The sequence below is a fragment of the Alligator mississippiensis genome, chromosome 11 (genome assembly GCF_030867095.1).
Source record: "Alligator mississippiensis isolate rAllMis1 chromosome 11, rAllMis1, whole genome shotgun sequence".
Classification (NCBI taxonomy): Eukaryota; Metazoa; Chordata; order Crocodylia; family Alligatoridae; genus Alligator; species Alligator mississippiensis.
The window spans coordinates 33280076-33297365 of record NC_081834.1 but is presented as its reverse complement, the minus strand read 5'-3'; the positions used below and the strand labels follow the sequence as shown (position 1 = coordinate 33297365).

Below are 17290 nucleotides of genomic sequence, written 5' to 3'. Positions count from 1 at the left end.
TTACGAGCGCTCGTGGTGCTCTGGCAAGATGCCAGAGGATTGGAAAAGGGCCAATGTGGTTCCCATTTTCAAAAAAACAGAGGAAGGAGGACCCAGGAAATTAAAAGCCTGTTACTCTTACCTTGGTCCTGGGGAGGCTCCTTGAGAAAATTATCCAAGTGCACATCTGTGAGGGGCAAGCAGGGGAGTGTATGCTTAGGGGCAACCAACATGGGTTCATTAGAGGCAGGTTCTGTCTGACCAACCTGGTGGCCTTCTATGACCAGGTTACAAAATCCTTGGATGCAGGTGTCACGGTGGATGTAGTCTTTCTTGACTTTAGGAAGGCCTTCGACACTGTCTCTCACCCCATTCTCGTTAAAAAACTAGGAGACTGTGGTATCAATGCCTACACAGTCAGATGGGTCGCCAATTGGCTGGAGGGCCGCACCCAGAGAGTGGTGGTGGACGGGTCATTTTCAACCTGGAGGGATGTGGGCAGTGTGGTCCCCCAGGGCTTGGTCCTCGGGCCTGTACTGTTCAACATCTTCATCAGCGACTTGGACGAGGGGGTGAAAAGCACCTTGTTCAAATTCGCAGATGACACTAAGATGTGGGGAGACGTGGGCATGCTAGAGGAGAGGGACAGGCTGCAACTAGATCTGGACAGGTTACAGGGGTGGGCGGATGAGAATAAGATGGGATTCAATACTGACAAGTGCAGGGTACTGCACCTGGGGAGGAAGAACCAGCAGCATACCTACAGGCTGGGGAACTCCCTTCTTGTCAGCAGAGGCAGAAAAGGATCTTGGAGTCATTATAGACTCCAAGATGAACATGGGCCACCAATGTAGGGATGCAGTCAGGAAGGTTAACCACACCCTGTCATGCATCCACAGATGCATCACGAGCAGGTTCAAGGAGGTGATCCTCCTCCTCCTCTATATGAAACTGGTCGGGCCACAGTAGGAGTACTGCATCCAGTTCTGAGCACCGCACTTCAGGAGGGATGTGGACAACATGGAGAGGGTCCAGAGGAGGGCCACTAGCATGATCAGGGGGCAGCAGGGCAGGCACTATGAGAGGCGAGGCTACGGGACCTGAACCTGTTCAGCCTCCACAAGAGAAGGCTGAGGGGGGATCTGGTGGCCATCTATAAACTGACCAAGGGAGACCAGCAGGCAATGGGAAAGTCCCTGTTCCCCCAAGCACTACTGGGAGTAACAAGGAATAACAGTCATAAGTTGACGGAGAGTAGATTCAAGCTAGATATCAAGAGGCATCATTTCACTGTCAGGGCAGCTAGGATCTGGAACCAACTTCCAAGGGAAGTGGTGCTTGGTCCTACCCTGGGAGTCTTCAAAAGGAGGCTAGATAGACACTTTGCCGGGGTCATTTGACCCCACTATTCTTTCCTGCCATAGCAGGGGGTCGGACTTGATGATCTGCTCAGGTCCCTTCCAACCCTGCCACCTACAAAACTATGAAATGTAGCCACATGACTGCAGTGGCTCAAGCCAGAAGCTGGGGGCTGCTAAAGCACACCTGCCAGCCACAAAGGGGAAGGAAGACAGAAGCACTCCAAGACTTTTCCTCCCTCCCTGCTTGAGCAGAGAAGGCATGGCCAGACCCAGCCCATACTCTGCCTTGGAGGGGAGTGAGGGGGAAGGTAGAGGCATTGAATTCAGAAAAGCTTGAACAAGAATAGTTCTTTCTCTTCCAAACTATAAAATGAAGAATTATGAACACAGCATGGGCTATGTGTTCGCTTACTCTTCCTGCTGCCCCCTAGGTCTCTGGGATTTGCAGTCCATAATCAGAGCAGCAGGATTGTGCAGAGTTGCTCATCACTTCCTCTTCCTGCTTCCAGGTGCCTCTAGGATTTGTAGTATACACTCCCAGCCAGCACTAAGTAAGCCAGCAGGGCAGCTCTGTACTCAGGGGGTGGGGGGAAAGGCGAGTTTAACCCTCATCCCTACCCCCAGACCCCAGCCAAGGTTTGCCTGTGGGGACCAGTGAGCCAGCCCTCACTGTTCCAGCTAGGGAGCAGAGGGGTGGGCCAGCCCTGCTTTCTGGAGCAGACAGCACAGCCCAACCCAGGGCTGGAAAGCATACTGGGATGCTGGGGGACTCTGATTTAACTGAAGCATGAAGTGGTCTGGGACAGAAGTTTCATAAACTGGTTTGACCCAAATCCATTAAGTCTGACACTGCGTTCAACCAGGTTCATCTCAAACCAGTTTCAGCCATTTTGAAACTGGTTTATGTGCACTGAACTTCTGTTCTGTTACAGGTTTAAATCAGTTTCTGATCACTTAAACTGGTTTGTGTGTAACTTCTGTCCCTAGCCTTTACCTCTCTCCCATGGGTAAAAGTGATATAAGAGAGAAGCTGGGGGAATGGGCATTGAAACAAAGTGTTATCTTGGGGTGAAGCTACCAGTCCACCTTTCAATAGGCAAATGTTGCCTGTGTAAGTACTATGGCTACATAAAAATGTAGTTGGATTTTTTCACAAAGTGCCCATGCCTCATTCCTTGATGTTATATCATTATTCACTCTATCTACAATATTCTTGAGACACTGTCCAGTGTGACATGGTCCTTTTAATAAGAAGTTATGGTCACTAGCATGAAGAACTGCAAATTGGTCAAGAACTAACACTAGACATTTGTCAAAAGATGTGATGTGCCATAATATAGTCTATGCAGATAAGTGTTCAGAAAAAAAAAATCTTTAGATATAGGCACAGAAAATACTTTCACTTAACCTGGCAAACACTGAAAGACAGATGTTGTCCTCTGGCACACATCAGGTCAGAATTAAGCCCTCAAGGCCAAAACCTGTTGCATGGAGAAAAGCCTGCATATACATAAGCTTTGATCCAAGGGGTAAATCTGGAAAAACAGAACCCAAATGACCATGTCAACAGAACGGTCATTCCTGCAGTATGGAGGGTGTACAGGGCCTGCTTCCTTTCATTCTTTCCTCTGCCCTCCCCCGCCCTGGGCACCCTCCTTCCAGTTTACCGTTTCAAGTCAGTGGAGCCAGGCATTGCACAGATTCCCTGGACATGCTCCCAACCTGCCTGCAATCCCTCTCCGTGTGTTTGAGCTCAGAGAATCACTAAAGAACTGTGCACCACAACCAACAGAGGTCTGAGTAGAAGAACCAGCCCCCTGAGCAATCTGCAGCCTGTCTAGATCCCTTCCTATTCATTCCCTTCCCAGCAGAAAACATAAAAAGCCTTTTTACTGTATTATTTGAAGAAGGGATTAGGATTTTCCAAACTTCCTATTTATGACTAAGCAAGTGCAACTCAGGTTTTGTAACCTGCATTATAAAATAAAGAAGGATTTTTTTATTACTGCAAGAACCCCTACTGGAGGATATGCCTTCCTCCTTTACCAGCGCTATCATAGAAGCAGTATTATGGAAGGGTAACAGTAGGCCCTACAAAGTAACCAACCCAAGAACTCAAGTGCAGTCCACTTCCCAAAGACTTGCTCATTACCAGTAAGAAACCTTCTATTTTCCTCAAAATACTTTACTAAGCAGTTTTTAAGTATCAGTTGAGCTGTGCTTCAATCCTCCTTCATTCACTGGTGGTATGGGCTCTATTGGCGCTGTTTATATTCAAATATTGTTTTTAAATTATCCATTATTTGCAACAGGCTCTTTAAAAAGTATGAAAATATAATTCCTTTTCACTTATTCCTGTATATGCACAAAAAAATTTGGAGCTTGAAATATTGGAAATAGCCTCTGCATCTGGTTTTGCTAGGTCCTACTTAAATTATTATTTATTCTCAGCAACTCTGTTTCAACATCAGGTTATCAAGAACCTATCTTAAACACAATCCCAATTTTAAAAGGTCTTTTTTGCCCAAGTTATTCAAAAGGGAAACCATCAACAATGTCCATAATCATACTACACATGACTAACAAGACTGCTCTTAAAATGTATATGGATAAAACACCTAGCGGAGAGAGAAGAGACTTTCCGACATGCCCGTTTTCTTTGATATAGGTTTCACTTCACTTTTAACATACACAAGATGTACAGAATGTTTTGTGCTGACAGGTTTTTGACTTCAAGCAAAGTATTAACAAAAGCCGCATTTTAGCTTGTCTTATCAAATTTCAAGACTTCTTTCAAAGGCACAGTTAAAATCCTACCTCTCTCTCTGTCCTGTACTTGGCAATGCAGAGCAGCTCTGTATTACTGATGCACAACTGGCATAGACTTCCGTGGCAAAACAGTCTGTTTGTAAGTTCTATATGAATAGCGTTGTGTGTTCTCTCTTGTAGGCAATTATGAGACAAAATCTCACTTTAAAAATATTCTTATACTCCCATTAAAGGAAGAACTAAAACCTATAATCTGTGTTTCATAAGCCTTGGCCTTGATATTATCCTTGACTGTCTCTCACAGACCTTGCATTAGTGCCAAAACAGTCAATTCAAACTCTGTTAATAAATAATTGATATCTTTCCCACTGTGAGCACAATTTTACACTTATGTGCATTTTATCAGTATTCCATACATTTCTGCTCATATGAACAGTCCAACTCCTCTCTTAGTATTGCCAGTTCTTCATTCCCGATGGGCAGATACAAAACGTTGCATATACCATAGGTATATCCAAACATATCCCATATTCCCCTTTATATATCAGGGTGATTTCCCCATACAATATTTTTTGGGGTGCAAAATTGCTTATGGCAGCTATTTCTTTTAACATATTTCACTGGCCCTTTTACACACTGACAGATCTAAAAGTATACTCCTTGAGGTGATCAAACTATATAAGGGAGACTATGATACTTGGAGAAAATGTACTACTTTCAAAAGCTAGCTGCACTCTTGTCAAGTGTACATGCATCATTCTTCACACACATTCTCCCTCTACAAGAACCCTACTCTATTTTAAGAGTTCTTATATTCTTTGGGAAACAGAAATTAAAGAAAATGAATGCCACCTGCTCAAAGACATTCTAATATAATACTATGTTATTACATTATTACTCTATTTCCATTACTACTATATATCAGCTGTCTCCAACGTGTTTGAGTGGGCACAGAATTGAAGTGCATAAATATATTGTTAATTAATGCTGTAAAATATCCCACAGTCTGTGCAAAATAAAACATTTTAAAAGAACTGCAACACCATAGTTTTCACTCCTTGATCACTACAACTGCCTCATTAATCTCATGTACCTATGTGCAGTAAATACATCGTACAACTACAGACTAAAAATCAATAAAACCTTTAACAAGGTTTAATTTGATTCTACAAGGGTGATTATCATAATCCAACTCTGCTTTCTCACATTCTACTGGCAATTTTTCTCAGCTCTACTTCAGTCACTAACTTTGTTTTCCATGTTACAATTGAGCACGCTGCTATAATATCAGCTCAAATACCATTTGTAACAGCACAGCAATTTCTCAGAAGTTGCTAGTTGGACAGGGTGTTGTTTAGAAATGCATGGAAATTATTACATTAAATTACAAATGAGGGACACCGTGGTAGGTCACCATTACTGGAACGTTTATGTATATTCAGCTGAACATTAATTTTAATTTTTGTCCCTTACCAAGTGAAGCTTCATTGGGTACCGAGTGGAAGTAAAGGCGCCTGGCTAACATTCATAAACTTTTCTTGTGTTCCTTAAACTATTGTTTTAATATCAGCAAAATGGTTTGTAATAGCACCTAAACCTGTTACAATGCATTTTTCCCCATGCTTTCTAACAACTTCATTAAAGAAAGTGACTTTGTACAGAAATCTCCTCTAAAGAGTAGAACCTGTAGATTTTCCATTTCTACTCTCCGTTTCATCACATCTCATATTGAGCTTCTCATACTGAGTATCAGTTGGGCTTAGGCCTGGTCAGCAAACAAATGCAGGCATATCCACAGAAAATCTCAGTGTTATAGGAATTAGTGGCCATGAGTTAACAGGCACTACTGATTCCAGATATTTTTCTAGTGGAGACAGTATCTTCCTAAAGATAGTCACAGAAAATTTCTAAGATTCTTGTCCATAAAACTACAGCTATTTGATCCAATACCAGAATCAAATTCCAATTTGGATAATTACATTATGCATACCTAATTCTTCATTAGTATTCTTCACTTCCTGTCTAGAACTGCTTCGGATGGCTAAACACCATTTAAGAGCACAAAACATCACACGAAGTGACCAGATTTCAGAAAATGAAATGGTCCCAGATACCGATACAAGGACCTTAGTGTTCTTCCAAGTGAGAAGTGTGATAAAAGTGCCATACATATAGCATTAAACTATTTTAACACAGGCCTGCCCAATTTCCTCACAACCATTCTTACCCACATATCTACACTCCTCTGAAGCAACACAATATTTTTTTTCTCTAGGGACTGGGTTAAAAACTATGACTTCACCCCAACTATTAAAACACAACATCATTCCATGGAAATACTGCACCAAGTCCTCGGTAGCCTTCGTGAATTTGGGGCTCTATGATTCATGTTCTCAGAAAGGAGTTCAGACACCGAAAATGCAGGTACATCTGGCAAACCTACCACACATGCTCATAGACCAGCTATATCCTTATGCATTCAGACGGCTGTGAGGAGCAAATGCAGCATCAGCAACCTTAGGGAGAAAAAGGAAATGGTAGCAGCTAATCTCACAAAAACAGAAGGCCATGGAAAGATCAGAATTTTGGGCCCAGGTTCTTGCATCTAGGGACCCTCTTCAAAACAGCCACATTTAACTATCAACATAACTTACAACCTGTCACCCCAGCACCCCCAGGCCATCATTAGCTGCTAGTCCAGGCACCGACACTCCCAGAGCCCTTAGCAAGATAAACATGTTTCTGACTTCCCAGACACATGCCTATCACAGCCTGAACTACCATGCCTACCCACTAGTCACACCACTGCTTAAGGAATGATGTGTGGGGAAAAATCAGTGATGCTTACCCATAAAAAATATCACAAAAGAAGCTGCACAAGACTTGACAGCTATTAAGTTGACAGGTGTTTTCTAAAGTGAGTCTGAATTATTTGCAGGTGAAAACCCAACGTTGCTTCCTATAACAAAAATGGACATCTCTCTTTCTTTTTCAGTTGGAAGGAAAGAGAATAAAGAAACCACACAGCACACACTCACCAGGTTACATGGATTTTTAAAAGCGCTAAATGACTGAAGAGGAAGTAAAACATGAAAAAATGCAGGGAAAAGAGTTGGAAAAATAGCATGGAAAGATAATTTAAACTGAACAGCAGGAAGACATGCCAAGGGAGATAGAAGAACCTCCATTGTTCGAGACACTAAAACTCAACCTGACAAAACATTCACGTGTCTGCATAGACATAAGAACAAGCTATGTCACACCAGTGGATCTCTTCCATTACTACTTACAGAATTCAATATAAGCAGAAAAAGTACCAGAGCAAAGCCTTGTAGACACTTCCTAAATTTACTAAAAAAAAGTGGATATGCTAATTAGTTTGTTGCCCAACACAGTAATTTAACAGTCAAAAATTAGTCAACAGCAACAAAGCTTTAGACTTGAAATTCAGTTTTACCTGCCCTACTCTTACACATTATTTATCCATCCTTTACTGACAATATTTTAAAATATACTAGTGGCAGCTATCTTTCCTCAAAAATTCTTTCAGTTCTTGCTTTTTTGGACCTATTATCCTGCAACCATAGGAAACTCAGAAATCTCTGTCTCAAGTTCCCTTTGGGATGGGTGGATTATTACAGCCATCATGGTAATGAAATTGTTTTAAGGATGGTTTTAGATAATATAGAAATTTAGGCTAGAATCTCTTCTCTCTCATGCTGGAGTCAATCCAAGCTAAATCCATTAATTCCAATGGAGTTAATCCAGATTTTCCCCAATGCAAATGTCTGTATGGTGGGAAACAAATAATAGAAAAATTAAACAAGTTCCAAACACTGAAATCATCCTGCTTCTCAATTGCAGATATATAATCAGAGTTAAAATAATAATGCTGCCTGTTAAACTTTGCTACATAATAAAACATGTTTTTATTTAGTAATATTATTGCATTTGGTTGAATAATAATATACCAGTTTATGAGCCATAGAGATACTTCTCAAGTGGATCAAGTAAAAGACTAGGTTACAGTTTATGGAAATCAAGGAGCTGCACTGTCCCTGAGAGAACACCACCGCAGCAGTGTTATTGCTCTTACGCTACAAGTGTTCAAGTTGGTGAGACACTCTTTCAAAGGGCTCACAGTACGTTTATCAAAAAAGGTGAGCAGCAGGCCTATATTAAAAATAGTACTTGCAAAAAACCACTTATAATGAAGGTACTCTGAAATGTAAAGAGGACATTAAAAACACACACACTATATTAAAATAAAATTTAAAAATATATACCCAAAGTATCTTCTCTATCACACTTAGGAAATATTTTTATGTTACATACACACACAGTCGGTGTTATTTGACAGTACACTGCTCACAATTGCTCACAATGAAGTTGAAAGAGGGAAAAAAGAGGAAATATTTAGTTAACTAGTGACAACCATTCCTCAGGACGATTCTAGAAAATGGCAGAAACGTGCGCCTAGCATGCCTGCAGATTTCTGTTTATAAAAATATAATGAATATCACAAAAAACATTAAGTACAATGTCCTCCAGCAATACAAATGCTGTCCTTAAAATTTGAAACTTTCCTAAACTGGTAGTTTAGGGAAATTCACTGGGGGATATGAATGAGAGCATGCATTAAAACATATTTCAGACCCACCTCATCATTAGGAAAGACGTCTGGGCTTATTTTTTTCCCTACTTATTCACCTTGAAGGAATCAGAGTAACAGCCAGAACAGAGACTATTTTGTTCACTGGTCTCATCTAACTGTAGAACAAAGAAAACAAACATACTGGCTCCTCTCCCCCACCCCCCAACTCAATTTGTAATGTTTTTAATACCAATTAAACTCTACCACTTCTGCTTTGCCATGGAAGCATCCGTCATAGTTACCCCAAGAATATTAAGTGACTGCAAATGGAAGGAAATGCAATTCTCAATAAGGGTTAGGAAGCAGGGTAAAACCCTTTCTTTAGTAATACATGAAGTGCATTGTAAAAACATCCGAGAACCTCAACCAAGAAACATATATGGATCAGCATTTAACCTACTGGAAAATGACTACTCTTGGGTAAATGAATAACTAGTGTAGGTGGTAACATCTTTATTTGGGAAAACTGCCTGTCTTTTTCAGCTGACTGTTGGCCACTTTTTCAGTCTCCTGTGTCATCACTTTTCCACTAGAGGCTTCAGTACCAGGCCATAGGTAGTTTACATAACAATAATTCTTTTTAAAAGTTTTTTTTAATAATTGAAAAATATATTATATATTCCCATCCATTAGCACAGTTTTGAAAAAACAAATGAAGAAATAAAGCTATTCAGGGCACATCAGATACATTTATGGTATCTAAAAACAAAATATTTCAAATTGTGAATGTTATAGTATTTAAAACTGCAATTAAGAACATAGTCTTTCCTTTGTAAGTCTCATTCCTTCAAACTTTTATTTTCTCCATTACTTCAGTTTATACAACCAGTTTAGCTCTGGGGCATCAAGCACTTTTGCAGGAGTAGCAGCTATTAAAATAAATGTATACAAAACAGGTATGTCTGTTGTCTTAATAACTTCATTGATTTAAAAATCTACAAATACCTTCATGAATAACAATCCTACATCCTCATTTGCAAGAGTGTCTTGGACTGGCTGGCACAAGTTAAAGAGTCAGGACCTAAGATCAGCTTATGGCCTGAACAAACACACCAACACATGATCCTAAATGTCTCCGTTATAAAGATTCTTCTTTTCCCTTGCACTTATACCTATACTATTTGTGCACCGTCAGGTCAGCCCAATATCAAAGGAAATCCCACATTCTACTTATTCTCTGCATATTTAAAAAAAGGGCCTGAAGTGAACTTCAAAGAAGAAAAACGACAAGGGAGTCATTTTCACCCAAATCTCCATCCGAGTCCTGCTTTCAACCAGACTAAACAGGTTAATGACAAGCCTATGCTGTTTTCCTACAGTTCCCGACCTTCATGTTTTAAAGGTTAGAAAGGCATGATCACCTAGTGCCTTGGTCAATTTGTTTCCAATACTGTCATTTATGCAATATTACTACTGAGTGCCAGCTCCAATTTGCTCAGTGTTTGCGCTCCAGGAGCAGACTTGTATTTTCTGCCAGGCTCATTACATCATCTGAAAACCCAAAACATCTCCTTTTTTTCCCCCCCAATCCTCCCCCCTTCTCAGTGCACAGCTGATTGCCCTGGAAAAGAACAAACTCGGGCTGATGTTAAAAGACTGGAAAGAGACAATTTCCAGGAGCTTCTGCTGCTTGCCAAGGCTGCCTCCATCACTGACCTTCGGGGTTTGGTTTGGTTTTGTTTTCCCCTCATTCCCACTGTTACATAACCCGGTGCTTGCGTGCAGTGTGTGCGCCTTGAACTCCCCTCCTATTGAATCCCAGGGGGAGGAGGGACATGTGGGTCAGCAGGTTACCAGTATCAAAGCCGAAGCCAGTCGGGTCGCCCTCCAAATTGGAAATGCAAATCACCCCCAACACACACACACCTTCCTATGTATCAATTGCCGCCGCCACCCCTGCCCTCCCCTGACCGGGGGGATGTAAAAGCTAGGGAAGATGCCAGCCCAGGCCGCCCCCCGGTGCGGTGCGGTGCCGTGCCGTGCCGTGCAGTGCCGGCGCCCATCCCAGCCCAGCCCGCGGCAGAGCGGGGCTGGACCAGGGCTCGAGGTTGTGTAACACCCCGCGTCCCGCGCCGGGCGGGAAAGCCCTCGGCATGTGAAAGCAATTTTCTCCAGTGTTTCTCATTAACCTCGTTACATAAGCGGCTGGCACGGCCCCGCCACCGTCTCCCCGCGGCCCCGGCTCGGCACCGGCTGTCGCGGGAGGCCGCGGCGGGCTCTACTGTACTGCGCGCCCGGAGTGGGAAGCCGCCTGGAAGGGGGGTGTGGCCAAAACGGGGAAAATACTGTAAAACACAGGGCGGCACATCATCAGCCATATTCCGCCGACAGCCCCAGCCAGGCGGCGGGAGGGGGCCGCTCCCCGCCGGCGCCCCCCGGCGCGATTGCAGCCGCTCGCCCGCGTATTTCCTCCGCGGCAGCAGCGCCGTGGCGGCCGTGCACACGCCGCGCGCAGCTCCAGGTGTGCACAAGCGGCAGCGCCGCGCACCGGGCGCGTGCAGCCCCGCCTCCAGCCCGCCGGTCCCCGCCTCGCCCGCGCGACACTCGGCCGGCCCCGCGCCGCCAGGGCTCGCCTCGCCGGCGGGCGTGCGGGCGGGCGGGCGGGCGGGCGGGCGCGGGGGGAGCCGCCCCGGCCCCGGCAGCCCGCGCCCGGGGCACAGGCGCTCGCCCGCCCCGGCTCCGAGGGCAGCCCGGCGGCTCGCAAAGTTAGTTTCCCTGGTCCCCGGCTCCCGCCGGCGCGGCCCCGGCGCCCCTCACCTCCTGCTCGCAGCAGCTGGAAAAGTTTGCGCGGTGCCGGGGGCCCGTCCGTGCGCGGCCGCCCCCCGCCCTCCGCCCCGGCTGCCTTACCTCTGCCGCCGCCGCCGCCGCCGCTGGAGTAGCTCTGCCTGCGCGCGGGGGCCGGCGCCTCGCCTTTCCGCGACGGCTCCAGGCTGGCCGCGGGGTCCCTGGCGCCGGGGGCCGCCTCGGAGACGCTGCTGCCCGGCTCGCTGGCGGCTGGGTCGGGGGCTGCCGGAGCGGACTCCATGTTTTTCCCAATGTAGATCGCTTGGAGATGGCGAGCTCCTACACTCCCTCTATCTTCTGTTTCCAGCGCGACTCTATGGTAGGAGGCAGAAGGGAGAGAGCGAGTCTGATCCAGATGGGATGCGAGCGTGTCTGGCTGTGACCACAAGCAGCGCTAGCGAGAGCTCCTCGCCCCCCCCGCTCCCTCCGCAGCTGCCCGGGGCAGGGGGAGCGGCTCCCGGCACCGACCCGCCGCCCGGGCTGCCCCGACACGGGCACGGAGGGGCTGCCGGGGACGGACTCCCGGCTCGGGGGTGGGCAAGCCAGAGCCGCGGGGGAAGCCGGCTGTGCTACTGCCCCTCGGACCTCTGCTCGGGCAGGTGACGGCAGCAGGACGTGAGGGAGGGACCCGGCCACGGCCTTTCCACGGCAGCGAGAAGGGCTCTGGCAGCCTCCCCTTGGCAAGCGCAGGGTGTGCGGAGGAGGCTAGGGAAGAGGGGGCAAAGCAAGGGGATGGGGGAAGGGTCCTCCGCCACCCCTGCCTCGCACTAGCAGAGGGAAGTCTTTGTGGGGCCCCTTCCTTGGGGTCACCTGATCCTGACCCCTGGCTAAAAAGAAGCACCACAGGGGCGAACACAGCTTTCCTGTGCAGCGGTACTGTGCAAGCAGCAGGGGTGCCTGACCCACTGGGTGTCACCGCTCAGCTGCCCTGTGAGCCCTGAGCCGGCAAAATCTGACACCAGGTTGGAGGATGGTCTGCAAGGCCCTCTCCAATGATGTCGCCTTTGGCCTAGGGGAAGGTGCGCTGTGCTGGGAGCCAGAAGACCTTGGGCTCTCTGATTGAAATATTCCTGACTGATTTTACAGATCTAGGTCTCCTAGCCCTATCCCAGAAAGCAGGTAACTGAAAGCCAGTAGTGGACCCAGGAAAAGGACATGGGAGGTGCAGCCCTCTACTTTGGCTGTGCCATGCATGTGCAGTAAGCTCTAAGCTCAGTGCTTAGTCTGGCCAGAGCCTCTGATTTTGCCAGGCTTCAGAGCCCAAGGGCTGAATGCTGCTACTGTTTGCCCTTTCTCTCCTTCCCCCTCTCCTCCCCATCCCTGCTGAATGCAGCAGAAGGGGAAAGGAGGGGATGGGTGGCAGTGCTGCACCCCTGGACGCTGTGAAAGCAGAGGCTCCAGGCAGATGCCACGCAGAGCTCATGTGCAACATAACCAGGGATGCAATTGTGTCACTGCACCTGTTCTCTATCTGCCACTGCAGGAAGCAGATATCGCTCATTCTATTTTATTACAAGGTAACAGAAGTTTCACAAGATCACATTAGAAAGAGCTGGAATCAGAACATACACCTCTAATTTAATAGCTGGAAAGTCTTACAAACTGAATGCACCAAACCTGCGTGCCTAGCTACCAACCTGTAAGCATTGTTTAATGACTAGATCACACTCTGCATCTGGGGTAGGAAGAAAATCTAGTCATCCCAACAGCCAGCATTTCACTGCCATGTAACACATAGTTGTGAAACACACCAACTGTTACATTTGTCTCTAAGGGCTGGTCCATAAATTGTATAATATCCTGCTGTGCCATTATTTGTACCTTTCTCTCAAGTGCAAAAAAGTATTCTGGGTACCAACTGTCTATGTAGGAAAAAATGATCAAATAATTACTATCCCAATGCATAAATACAGTGTGGCTGTGTGAATCATAGATGATAGAATGTATTAGTAGGAGATTGAAAGCAGCATTAAAAGATTTTTCCTTTATAATCAGACACTGTAACTTCCAGAAGGTCAGAATTTGATTTAGTAGTTATGGCTTTGAATAGAAAATAGTATTCAGGCTAAACGTTCAGGTACTTGGGGAACAGATGTCCCAAGTTACTGCTACAAAAGGCCCCAAAGCTCTTCACCCCTACCATCAGTTTGAAGTCCTCTCAGTGTAGGCTGAGACATTAAGTGACTCCTCTGATGTGAGATTGGTGGATTTGAGTTGCAGTTCTTTGCCTCACAAACACTTTCCTTTGCTTTTCAATAACTGGCAAACTCAGAAGAGAGGCCAAGAACTATATAAGCCTTAGAAACTGAACTCCTGGTTACCCTTAGAGAATTCTTCCCCTCCTCCCAGATCTGGATTGAGGCAGGCTGACCAGGCAGCATGTGTTGGGAAGCTTGCCCGGTTAATAAAAAGAGGACTTCATTCCCCAAGGCTGTCAAACCAATGCCTTTCACAAGCATTAGGAACAATGGAACTACTTGCAGGAGAAAGGCTCGCTCATGTGAATATGCGCAGGACCTGATGCTTCTGGAATTCCAGATGCTTTGAATGATCCGAGGTTTACCTTTGTTGTTGTTTTTCTCTCTGCACTTCCAAAGGTCTACAGAGATTTCATGTCCTAACCTTAATTGTGCATAATAATTTGTTGGGGACCGGAGAGGAGGGGTGGGTGTTCCTGCTTGCAAAACTGAACAGATTTTTAAAACTATTTCCCCCATTTTGCTAGGAAAAAAGGAGAGAGAGAGACAACAAAGGCTCTGACAGGGCAATGGACAAGAGTTTGTTTTTAAAAATGAGAGTGTATTCAAAAGATAAAAATAATATAAGAAAAAAAAGAGAAAGTACATGTGTTTGTAGCAGGGATTTGAATCCATGCAGAAGAGAGAATTAAAACTAAGTCTCCCAACAACCTCTCCTCTCCATAACTCAGGAGCAGTAAGGAATAGCTAAGGTAGAGCTAGAGCCTCAAGTAATACATCTCAAAGGGCAACATCGATTTACTGGAGTGTTTCAACAGCACCCACGCAACAAGCAGACAAAACAGCTCTACCTTATGTCAAAATAGAGAGAAAAACCTCTGGAGAACCTGAATTCATTGCTTGAGAAACAACACTGTTGTTTTAAATAATGGAGATGAACCCCTACGGCTGGTATGTCTATAGTGAAGTAGTACCTTGCAGCTGACTGTCCTAGTTCCACAGGATAAGTGCTGAACCCTTACAAGCCCCTAGCTGCTTACTCATATCCGGAAATCTCGAAGAGCGTGGATACTGTTGTTTGTTTGTTTATTTATGCACTGTATATGCTACCCTTCCCAACAGACACAGCAGCTTACAGGAAGTTTATGGTTTACCCCTCTAGAAACAAACTTTGTAAAAGATTCCAAAATCAGTTATTCTTTACTTTAGACAACACAAGAAATACACAGATCTAGACAAAACAAGAAACACCTACAAGGCTATTCTTGCTTTGGTTTCCTAACCACTTTGGTCCTGCCACGATTCCAACTCCTTTCTCTTTGTGGCTTCTCTGGAACTATGAGTTACTCCCTTCCATTTAGATTCCCTTAATCTTAGCTGGTTCACATGGTCCCTTCTCCCTCCTTCTCTGCTAAACCTGGTGTCTTTGTTCCTCTCTCCTTCCTAACCTTCCTTGTAAATCCCCCTGAGTTGTTTAGTAGTAGCACCAATACCAAGTTGGTTTGTTTGGCTTCTGGGGAAATTCTGCCCCTTCAAACCTTAGCTGTCTGCAGAGAGGTTGAAGAAAATTGGTTTCATCTAGGATGTCCTTACTTTCAGAGATTTATTCATAAACAAATAGTCTTTAACAATCTATCTAATCACTGGCTGACATGCAAACAGTATTCCCATATCCCTTAGCACAAGAACAGTAGTAACCCAGTGAAATAATCATGCGAAGACATGCTATAGACAGTGTGAACTGTAATTCCTAAGTTTTATGTTTCCTGAATCAGTCATCATAACACAGCAAATACTGGATTGGACCACAAGGAAATATGTCAGGATCACGGAAATAGATTCTTGCTGAACTCTGCTCCCTTACTGGGCAGCTATCAAGAATTACTTGGGGGGGGGGGGGGCATCTACACGTACATTAATGCGCCGTTGCTACTGCACATTAAGTTTAATACTGCTAATATATGGTACTACATTAATGTGCAGTAGCCAGGGCTAACGCGCTGTACTAAGAGTGCATGATCTTTTTGTTACACTTAATGCACATTAGCAAGCTTTTTCCCATTACATGCTAATGTGCAGTAGAATTAGTCTACTGTGCATTAAGCATCTCATGTATACACCCATGGATCTTTAAAACAAGCAGGCAGCTGGGCCCACTTGACTACCTCACATACAAGGCCAGTGGGGAGCCCTTCAGCCTCATAATCATAGCATGTATCCCCAAAATCCTTTTATGAAACTGTCTTTGTGTTCCCACATCTTTTCTGACCAAAACAGTGACTACTCAAGTAGAAGTTAGTTGCAACTTCAGTCAGCCACCAAGGAAAGCTTAAGTATCCCCTAGGTGTTTTGAAACAGAGGATGGTTAGGGACAGAAATTACTCATAAAGCAGTATAAATACTCCATTGTGGATAGATGGAGTATCAGACTTAACTGATTTAAATCAGTTTAAATCAGTTTATAGAACTTCTGTCCCAGATCCTCTCCAGATTCAAGTTAAGTCACAATCCCACAGCATCTCAGGATCCTTTGCACCTCCCCTGACCCACCCCTCCCCCCAGGATGAGTAGGCTATCCTTGGCCCAAGTTGTCTGCTTCAGCTGAACAGGAGGTGTGATCTAGCACCCCTTGGCTTCTGGCCTGGGCCACTGCAGGCATGTGTCTGCATTTCCAGAATCAAAAGTGAATGTCTGTTCACTCGCTTATCAGTTCAATCTACACAGCTTAGACTAACCTGTGAAGATTGAATTGGTTCAGCCTTGGGTTTTTTGACTGTTGTACTTAGCCTAAGGGGCTAAGTTTAAGTCTGGTGTGATACAACTGGGGCTGATAGGATCAGTATTCTACCTCAAGTTTAGTCAAGATTATTAGGAACAACTAAAAAGCCCATTTGGGTTTCCTGTAGCAGTAGTACTGGCAGCACTGGATATTCAGGAGCACTATGTAAAGAAGCACTAAGGAAAGGGCATAGACATTTTAATATCTATGCACTTAATTCTCTAACAAGGCTCAATCAGAAGGCCCAGATGTGACCCTTGATCTATGCAACTCCTACAGACATATATACTTATCTTCACTGCACCTTATCATATATTGAACCTCAGTCTTTCAGCCAACTGCCACCCCCACCTTTTAATTTGTGGTCCTTCATAATTCACATGGAAATGAACCTTGACAGAAAAAAACAGGCCCTTGAAAACAGACCCACCATAAAAAATGGTGACCCTTACTTCATTTCTTTGGTCATCTGGGATTCCAGTGATATCAGTCCACAGCTAAAGATGGTTTAACCATCCATAAGCTTTCTCCCTTAGAAAACTGTTCATTAGCTCTACACCATTTTCTCTCCAATCCATATAAAGAGCTATGTCAACACATGCTGCAGAGACAAAAAGATGAAAGGGATGCCTCAGTAGTTGCTGGAGAAGCTAGTTGTCAAGGATTGTTAGAAAGTAGTAGAAAGAAGTTGTTTCAGTGTCATAGGAGAGGAACACCTGATTGGTCTTCAAATAAGTCAGTTAATCTAAGACCTATATTTTAATTT

The 17290-nt window shown here is 44.9% G+C and overlaps 1 protein-coding gene across 2 annotated transcripts in view; it reads right to left on the bottom strand.

The window, feature by feature from the left end:
- RORA (RAR related orphan receptor A) overlaps positions 1–11874 on the bottom strand; it is a 605658-nt gene extending 593784 nt beyond the window's left edge. For both annotated transcript variants that reach the window (XM_059714789.1, XM_059714790.1), the window contains exon 1: positions 11611–11874. In XM_059714789.1, coding sequence (XP_059570772.1) covers positions 11611–11788 — 178 coding nt within the window. In that variant the 5' untranslated portion in view covers positions 11789–11874. The remainder of the gene's footprint in view (positions 1–11610) is intronic.
- Between the last annotated feature and the right edge of the window lie 5416 nt (positions 11875–17290).